Below are 9,388 nucleotides of genomic sequence, written 5' to 3'. Positions count from 1 at the left end.
AAGACATCTCCTGAAGAAAACTATCCCTCACATACTCCACTTTCTATAGAAAAGTGTCAGCTCACTGGACTGCTGTCCAGACAGGGCTCTGAAAAAGTGTTCTGAAAACACATGTTGCCTGGAAAACACAAGAAAACTTGAAAAGAAAGCAAGATAATAATCCTAATACACTTTTATTACACCTTCTGATAAAACCTTCAACTTATTCAGACCAGAATTTGTTTGCAAGTAACTGAAAAGGCATTCAAATCCAGAGTTTCAGCACACTATGCTCTCACTCCCTTCTTCAAGTTTGATCCCTGCTTATATATAGCCAGTCCCCTGCTGCTGTACAAGCACAGCAGGCTCACAGCCTGCTCCCTGCTCACATGGAGAAGGCTGCCCTGGAACACCGCGTGCTCCCGGAGGCATTACGATAATCTCATTTAAGGCACGGAACGCTGGGGCCATGCTCTGCACCGGGGAAGAATTTCTGTAGCAAGGCAGAGGGAGCAGCAGGCATTTTGTCACCCTGAAAAGGCAAGGCTGTGCTGTTCTGACAGCCTCTGCCTGCAGCTACCTCCTCCCTCCCCTTTTAAGTTGTTATGTACGTGTAACCACAGAGGAAAAAATGTCCTTCCTCACATTTCTAACCAGAATTAGAGGTACAGCCATACATCCTGTTCTCTCCATCCCAGCTGCCCATCTCCAGCAGAGAGGGGGGAGCACCCTGCTGGATGGGAGCACCATGAGTAGGTAGGCTCAGTTTCCAAAGGCCTGCTTCTAAATAACTGTGCCATTTACCCACTCTCTTTGCTGAGGCAGCAGAACATGGGATATGCACTTCTTACAGAGGCCTGAGCTCACTTCTGGCATACAATAAATCAAGATGAACAAGCACCAAGACATCAAATTGTAAACTGAACCAGCAGAGCTGGGGCACCTTTCTGTACTCCTAACAAACCTCTGTACTGGAAGATGACCAACAGACAAAGAAAACTGAACTCTAACAACACAACATCAGAATCAAAACAACACACACAAGAAAAATATAATAACTACAGCTCAACAATCATCTTTTTTTAATTCCCATCGCAAAATAGGTCCAGGATGGCTGCAGTAAGAACAAGAGATAAATTGCAAGAGAAATATGAGGACACATCCTTCACCTTCAAGACTATTTTCTCACTAGTACATAATATTTCAATTCTATTTAAGATCTTTGTTTTTATGGTACCAGATCATTTGATTAATCTGAAATTAGTCTAAAATAACTTCCTCTGAAATATTCTTCAGTGTAATGCTTTACCTCTTGATTAAACATTGTTCAGCAAAGAACTTGATATGTGGCATCATTAAGCATGCTGTACTAGAAATCTGGTTAAAATAATTAAGGGGTTTTTTTATTATGTCATTTTCAGAAAACTTGAAAGGATCCCAAAGTCTAAAATTAAAGTACTGCATGAGACTGTTGAGTAGGCCTGTTCTTGTTCACCAAATGCAAAATAAGACACCTGTATAGAAACCATGTTTTTCTGGCTGTGCAACTCCAGAAAGCTGCTCCTTCCCGTTTCTCCCACACTCCACAAGCAAGACACAGCTATTCCACAGGATCTCTCCTCTTCTCTTGTTCTGGATGTTATGCTTTGCTCTTTGAGGACACACCTTTGCATCAGATCCTGCATGAATTGTTTCCTGCTGGAAGGGATATGTTAAATTTTTGCCCCAAGACCAGGCTGGCAGTGACGAAAGAGGAGGCTCCTGGAGCCCATCCTCTGACCCACTGCAGGAGAACAGTGCTCATCGCTCACAGGCAGAAGTCAGGACAAACAAAGGGCTGTTTGTACAGCATCTCCCATCAGCCCTCCCTCCCTCTTCGCATCCCTGCTAGCTCTAGCTCTCTCTGGGTACATCTCAAAAGATACAGCTGCCAAGAAAGTGGAAGGGAGTGAACCAGAAGATAAAGGTATGTTTTGCTCCTGAAATTATCCTTGTCTACCTGTTCCTTCTAGTTACAGAGTACAGAATTAGAGATACATATGAGAACATGCAGAAGAAGATTTGGGAGAAGCTGTTATATTGCAGGCAAGAGGTACCATTCAAGACAGTTGCATGGCTGGGATCCAGATCAAAATAATTATTTTACTATCTTGCTTTTCTTCGAAGTTGGATACTACATATGAACATCTGAAGTCACTAAATATACTATATTGCCTTCCAGTGCTCAATATAATATGCAGAGAGGTGTCTTCATGATGAATTGCTGTCTTAAAGAAAACTGAGGTTTAATGAGAACTCAGTTTCTGGAAAGAATCATGGTATTGATGACAATTACAAAGCAGTAATTCACAGAATTCGTCCTCAGTGGAATAGCTGCTGTCCTTACAGTGCACCAACTGTTCAAGCAAAATAGATTTAACAATTTTTTTAAATGGAAAAAATTCTTCAGGATATTATCAGTTATGCAGCTCTTGTGTAATGATTTTTTAGTGTACTAATTAATCTATTTCTTGCTTTCAACATTAGGCAACTAGAAATACAACCTATTTAAGGGAAAAAGAAGGGTATATTTAAGGAAGGATTGATATTTTTAGTGGTTGATAGACCAACCTAAAAATATTTCTATTTTCCCAACCACGCAGGATCTCTAGAAGTGCAAAAATACAAATTTTGTGCCATTTCTCAGTTTTCTTTCTTTCAGGAGCTCACCTGAGCTCCTACTGTGTGGCCTTTAAAGGACATCACTTCTCATGAACTATTACCCTGCTGTTCTTGGACAAGGAGGCTGAGACTTGGGGTTTTCTCTTCAGTCTGATTACCTCTGCATCTAGCGGATCCAAAGACTACATGGTGCCAAATTGCCTGGCAAGATAATTCAAACACTCTCATCTGAACAAGCAGAGACAGCACTAATTCCTGACTCATCATGCATATTCCCAAACTAACCATTTTCCTTTAGGAAAAGCTCCAAATTATTTCAAAGTCCTCGTATTCCCAGGTGCATTTGGTGCTAAAACTTACTTACACATGTCAAAATAATCAAAATAATTAACTGAAAAAGAATTTATGCACATGCCAGGAGCTCATTTTCAGTATTTTTAGATGGCTTTATTCCTGCTAGAATTTGAAATGATAAAATCTTGATAGAGCAAGCTGGTCAGGCTTAGCATGCCTGGCATTGCTGTCTTTTCAGAAGGCTTTATAAAATAAAGAGCTGTAAGAGGATGCTTGCTGGCAATGAATGAGTCTCTGAGCCACATGAACGATTGGATTTGCTCATCACATTTTCCTGACTTGTTTTATGAGAAAAGCCTATCTTCTGTGCCATGCAACAGCAGACAATGCCTTTGACACTCATTTTGAAATAAACATGCACATACTAGCTCTGCTCTTTACCCAGGCAATCAGTGACACTCCAACATCTGTTCAACTGCACTCAGGAAAAGAAGTTGCAGCAGTTTGTCAGACAGAGATGCTGCATCTGAAAGGTCTGCATCGATCCTGTGCAGGGAGCTGATGAAACACTTCAGCTCCTTGGCAATCTGTCATCTGCAAATAGGGACGGTTCTCCCCCAGGAAAGAAAAACCCGTTTGAAGAAGGGTCTTTTGACATAGTTTCTGTTTGGTTATCATCTGCAAAAAAAAAAAAAACCCCAAAAAACCCAAAAAAACAAACCCAGAGGAAATATTTAAGCAGAAGCAAAGTTATTTTTTTTTCCTGAATAATAACAATGTTTATCACTGGTAAAATGCATAACTGGTCAGAGGAGCTGTCCGTCCATAGCTCTCCAGCATGTTGACTTTGCTAATACTGATTTTGGCATCCACCCATAGAAACCCTCCTGATGACACACTACAGCAATATCTTATTATTTTTTTTAAATGGCAAGTAGTGAGCTACAGAATCACCTTAAAAACCGTAGGTCGTGATTTTTGAATCTAGCAATTTGACAGTGTATAGGGAATGCACCTATTTTCAGGATGAATGTGCCTATTTTTCGGGAAGTGAATTCCTACAAATTTTGAAGAGATAGGCGGCTAGCAACAGATTCAAATGAGCATTTTGGTTGAACTCCAGGTAGGGAAAGATACCTGAACTATTAGAAATTTAAAAAATGTTCACAAGAGCAAGGTATCATGAATGCCTCATCCTCAGTAGAAGAGCACAGAATAATCCAGTCACAGGAAACAAAGGCATAAACCTGCTGCTTCCTTATTTTCTCTTTCATGGAAATTTTCTTCCATTAAATGCTTAAGTAATTAAGCCCAAGTATTTGAACAGAAGATTAAATTGTACTCCCTGACACTGGCATTTATCTAGGTATAGTATCAACAAATCTTTTCTTTTTAAGCATTAAACATCTCTGAGCAGAACCCTCATAACTAAAGTGTTTATACTCCTACAAAATAAAACCATTAATATAATAATAGAGATCCTACACTCAAGTCTAAAAAACACCAGGCAGTGTTTACTTTATTTGAGTAGTAGTTTTGAGGTCTAAAACTAATAAAGACAATATGTTATTCAATACTGCACTCTGAGGTAATTAAAAATAGATCCCCAAGGCTCCATTACTAGTAGTTTATAGGAGTCTTCTACTCAAACGTTCCCATACAAGTTCATGGAAACTAAAAGGAATTATTCAATGAATTTTGCTTCTACAACAGAAGCCAAAAAAAACCCCAAACCCAGAAGAGCTTATTCTTACTTCACTCATGGTCTTTAACATATTGGCCACTTTTTAATGTTTTATTTTGCTACTCATGTTCAAAAAACCCCAAGTTTAAATATACAAATAAATAACAAAAAAGCTTTGAGATATTGTATTTTATCCCTAATATGAATCTAAATTCCCAGATTTTCTTACATGGCGTTTTATTCATTGGCTAAAGAAATGGAAGATAAGACAGCTATGGTGGCAAGAAAACTACCTGAGAAAAATTACTAAAAATACTGTAGATTTATATATTTAAAATTTTACTGTTTGTTTTTCAAGGGTGATCTCAAGATTTTTACAAAGTAATTCATATTGTAGTCACATGGTTGGCATAAGACATTTTTTTCCTTATCTAGATAATAGCTGTACCATCTTCACCTTTGATAGTCTTTGATTAGATATTGTCTTACACCTTGTTATTTTTGGGTTAGCCCATTCTAATCTTCAGCCCCACAATGAAGACCAAGGCTGGCCCACAATGTTGTGTCAGGGCATCAGTTCCAGAGTGACAACAAGATGAAGGACAGCAAAGTCCTCCTTAAGTCTTACACAAGAAAAATGAGTACACAGGGAGAGTGCTGGGCAGAGCTGGTCATTCTTCATTCTCATTTTCAGAGCAGAATTCCTATTTAAATTCAGTTAAGATAATAGATCCATTTTGTTTGAGCATGAGGAAAGGTAAAAACTCTCCTAACAGCAATAAAAACTCAGTTGAAACGTTGTTCAAAAGCCTAGTTTAAAAGTGAATGCAAATTCAAGGATCCAAAGCTTTGTGGCATGATCAGACTGTGCAAAGCAGCACAGAACAGCAGAGCTCACATTAAACAAAACAATGGAAAGCCTAGTGGCAAGCAGGAGAGTTTTGCAAGGGGTAATTTATCCCACCTTTTAAAAAGCCAGTTAAACCATAATGACCTCCAGTATCAAGACTCAACTAAGCAGTCTGCAGTACTAAAAAAACCCAATAAAGAAGATTCTCCCTAATGCTGTATCATACCAGAGCCCAGCACGTGGCTGCACTGCAGACAGCATTGCCTTCCTCAGCTGCTTAATGCCTCAGTTTCTCACACAGCCCATGACGCAGGATTCAATCAGCAAGCAGTTTTTCCACAACTTTGATGGGGAAGGATACTATTTATTTTATGTGAGTGACTCTTGTTTTGACAGGCAAAGTGGCCAGGGAGGCAAGGACACACACCCAGACATTTCCCCCCTGGTTTGGTAGCAATCGATACAATCACTTACATCTCCAAAAAAGCACGGCCAACTCAAAGCAATTTTCTCAGGGTGAGAGGCCAAAGAAACAACAAAATTGCCAGCATCAGAAGCCTCAATTCGCAATGAAAGGATTCCCAAGGTTGTACAGAAAGCAATGAATATCAATTCTGCTGCGATATTATTTACCTCCTAGGAGAAAACACTCTCCAGCACTCAGGCTCAAATGACTGAAACTTCACAGGAAAGAAAAATGCAAGGCAGGAAGCAAATGAGGGAAAGAGCTCTGTTCAGCAGCAATACTGTGTCACATACCTCGTTTCTCTTTAGCACCCTGCTGTGGGAAGCTTGGCAAAAATGAAGATGCTCTGGGTGCTGCTGCTGCTGAGCACCCTCCCGGGTACCCGCGCGGTGCCTTCCCTGCGCCCCTCTTGTTACAAGAGGGCCCTCAAGGACCACAGCTGCCACACCATCCCCGAGGGCAAGGAGAACCTCCGACACGTCGATGAAGGTCTGCAAGATCACTTCTGGGAAGGGAAGGGCTGTGAGGTGATCTGCTACTGCAACTTGAATGAATTGCTCTGCTGCCCAAAGTAAGATGACACTCATCTCATGTAATCTCGTATAGTTCTTCACAACTGCCCGTTATATTTCCATCATTTTACAGTTTCCATACATGGAATAAGCTATCATTTTAAAGCAATTCCTCACTTCAGATGGTTTGAAATTATTCAAGATGTAGCAAATTTTCTGTTACTGTCAGTTTTGAGGATTTGTTTTTCAGGGGCTCACATAGGACTTGCTTAGCATACTTTGTAAACCTCCCTGTCCTATTAACAGGGACTTCAGCATTTCAATCACCCAACTTTTGACCTCCTTTGTTTGATCCCAACTAAGAATAACTACATCAAACATTCACAGCATTTTACAATTAAGACATTTTCGGGACCACAAAAGAAACCTATTTCATTTCTGTTCCATGGAAGAGAATTGTACTGCTGTTCTGAAGTGCACACACATAAGTCAGTTGAACAAGTAATTCTGTAAAAATAGCTGTTAAAAGCAGTACAAGCAGAAAAAGCAAAGGAGGGGCAGAGGGGTTCACACATACTTGTGAAGGCAAGGCAAAGACTGAGCCCAAGAACACCAACACCTCCCTGGCTTGCTCACAGTGCTGACAAAGTTGAACAGTGAACTTCAGTTTTTGTTGTTGTGACATAGAAAGAACATAACTGAGTTAAATGAACACCATCAGCCCATACTGGTTTTAGGTAATAAAATGTATTAAGAGGTATTATTTCATTCAGCTTTTCAGCAACATCTTTTCTTCAGTAAATTTGGATTAGAAATATCAGCAGTTCAAAACTTACTTCAGAGGCACCAAAATGTGATGGCATTATATAGGCAAGCAAAAATGAGTTTTTTATATGTGCTTCTCTTAACATTCATTTCTCAAGTCCCCTAAAATCCAATAAAGGCAACTTTTCAGTACTCTTGTAGGGGACTCAAGTTGAACCAAGCAGGGTTTGAGTAAGATTCTCATCTTTCCCTAAAACCAAATATGGTGTTCTCACCCTGAAGCACACTTTGGATCTCTAGCTTCAACCTTTGAGCAGCATAGTAAAGCCTCTTCCTTTGATACAAATACAGAAGAAAATACTACTTCCACCATCCTGAGGTACACAACACCTGCTTTGCATCTGTGCTCTTGGGACAAACTGCACTAAAACAGTATGTGTGCACATGCCAAAGTCCTTTATTTTGATAATATAACCTATTTGGTAAGTTTATTTTCTCAAAGTTAAAATAGCAGGGTGGAGTTCTGCAACCCGGTCAACCAGTGAAGGTTTGGTCATTGCTCCCACAGCAGACTAGCAGAGGTAGAAATGCAGTATCTTCATCCAGATCTGCAGTTGCACTTGCAGTGCTGGAAGGAGATCCCAGAAACACTGTAATCCCACATACCTCATGATCCATGCTAAAAAATATCCACAGCTGGAAATGCATGTCATATTAAAGCTCAAATAAACCAGTGATCTAATTGTTTAAACATGTGATCCTATCTTTCAGGGATATTTTCTTTGGACCAAAGATATCTTTTGTGATCCCCTGCAACAGTCAGTGATTCAAGTCTGCAAGTGAAGATAACAGACATCATTCTACGATCACGTAATGATGTTTTCAAGAGTAAAACAAAATTACCACCAACAAAAAAAAACCGTTCCTTTCTAATCACAAGCTACTGCCTCACTTTACACTGCAAAAAGAATTTCCCTTCTATGCCTTTATGGAATATCAAATACCTAAGTTTTCTTTTCAAATCTGGTAGCTGACCTCATTTCCATAAAGCCATTTCCATGGTTTAACAGACTGTACAAGCTCTTAACGTATCCTAATATTGCATATCCCAGCAGAAAGCATAACTCTTCTTACTCAGCATAATATCTTCAGTCTGGACAAAGAAACTTCAAGCCTAAGCCTTCATGTTGTTAGGAACATGACTCTCAGAGCAACTTATGGCAGTGCAGCTTCCTTTTCCATTATTGCCATCACACTTTTAATGTAATTTTAAGCTCTAGCCACTCAATCCCTGGCACTTCTGAAGAGAGGCTCTCATATTCTGTTTAGGCATCTTAAACTATATGCACATACAAGAGGCCTGTATTTCCATATTTGAAAGCATTTCTCTGGAATAAAACAATATTAAAAATTGATATTAAGAGTACTAAAGCACATTTGGGTCTTAAGTCTAACTGGTCACCCGCCTTGAGTATGCAATCTCTAAACTTTAAATTGCTTAATCTTAGCAGTGAACATTTAAACATATTAGAACAACAGATTCTTAATTCAAGTTTTGAAATACAGTACTCCAAAGTAAGTTAAAATGCTGGCTTTTTTAGGCTAGTCCTCTAAGGCAATAGCTACAGAAAACACAGAGATAATCATCTTCATATTTAAGAGGTATTGTGATCTATGAGATAGACACAGAGACATAAATTTTGACCATCTTTCTGTTATGTGGCAATCTGTATTGGCAGGTTTTGAGAGGTGACCACATAATTTTAAGCAGAGTCACCTGAACAAGCCAGGCTTACAGGCAGCAAGCATGACTTGCTGCTTTACACATATAAACTCTTCAGCTATCATGCCAGTCACATGAAAAGTGTGCAGTACTGAAGGAACTGTGCAGTCTTCTCTACTCAAAAAAATGCACTGTTCACCTAATAATCTTACACACTGGCCCAAACTGCTAGTACCAGCTTACCATGCTTCCTTCATGTGTCAGTATGAAATATCACCATGACTGTTCTTCTTGTTAGTAAACCAGGGTTGGATACTGGATGAGGTGGTGATTATACACAGCCAATAATAAATGTTTCAAGTAAATTTTTTAAACCCTTGTTTGTGTAATTATTCAAGCAGATTAATTTGGGCTTCCTACCAAATAATCAATTAATAGTAAAATAAACCCCATA

The 9,388-nt window shown here is 39.3% G+C and overlaps 1 protein-coding gene across 1 annotated transcript; it reads left to right on the top strand.

Moving 5' to 3' along the window:
• Positions 1-1,790: 1,790 nt before the first annotated feature.
• On the top strand, positions 1,791-9,308 carry SCRG1 (stimulator of chondrogenesis 1). Its single transcript, XM_064417717.1, has 3 exons — positions 1,791-1,945; positions 6,243-6,505; positions 7,983-9,308. Exons 2-3 carry the CDS (start codon positions 6,270-6,272, stop codon positions 8,035-8,037), a joined length of 291 nt encoding a protein of 96 aa, XP_064273787.1. The 5' UTR covers positions 1,791-1,945; positions 6,243-6,269; the 3' UTR covers positions 8,038-9,308.
• The last annotated feature ends 80 nt before the right edge of the window (positions 9,309-9,388 follow it).

The sequence above is a fragment of the Passer domesticus genome, chromosome 4 (assembly GCF_036417665.1).
Source record: "Passer domesticus isolate bPasDom1 chromosome 4, bPasDom1.hap1, whole genome shotgun sequence".
NCBI classification, from domain to species: Eukaryota; Metazoa; Chordata; class Aves; order Passeriformes; family Passeridae; genus Passer; species Passer domesticus.
Note: the sequence above shows the minus strand (reverse complement) of the source record. Positions and strands in the feature narration are given on the sequence as shown.

Coding starts and splice junctions, on each gene's coding strand:
- SCRG1 (XM_064417717.1), top strand. CDS start 6,270: ATGAAGATGCTCTGGGTGCTGCTGCTGCTGAGCACCCTCCCGGGTACC. Junction 6,506..7,982: donor GAATTGCTCTGCTGCCCAAA/GTAAGATGACAC, acceptor CCTATCTTTCAG/GGATATTTTCTTTGGACCAA.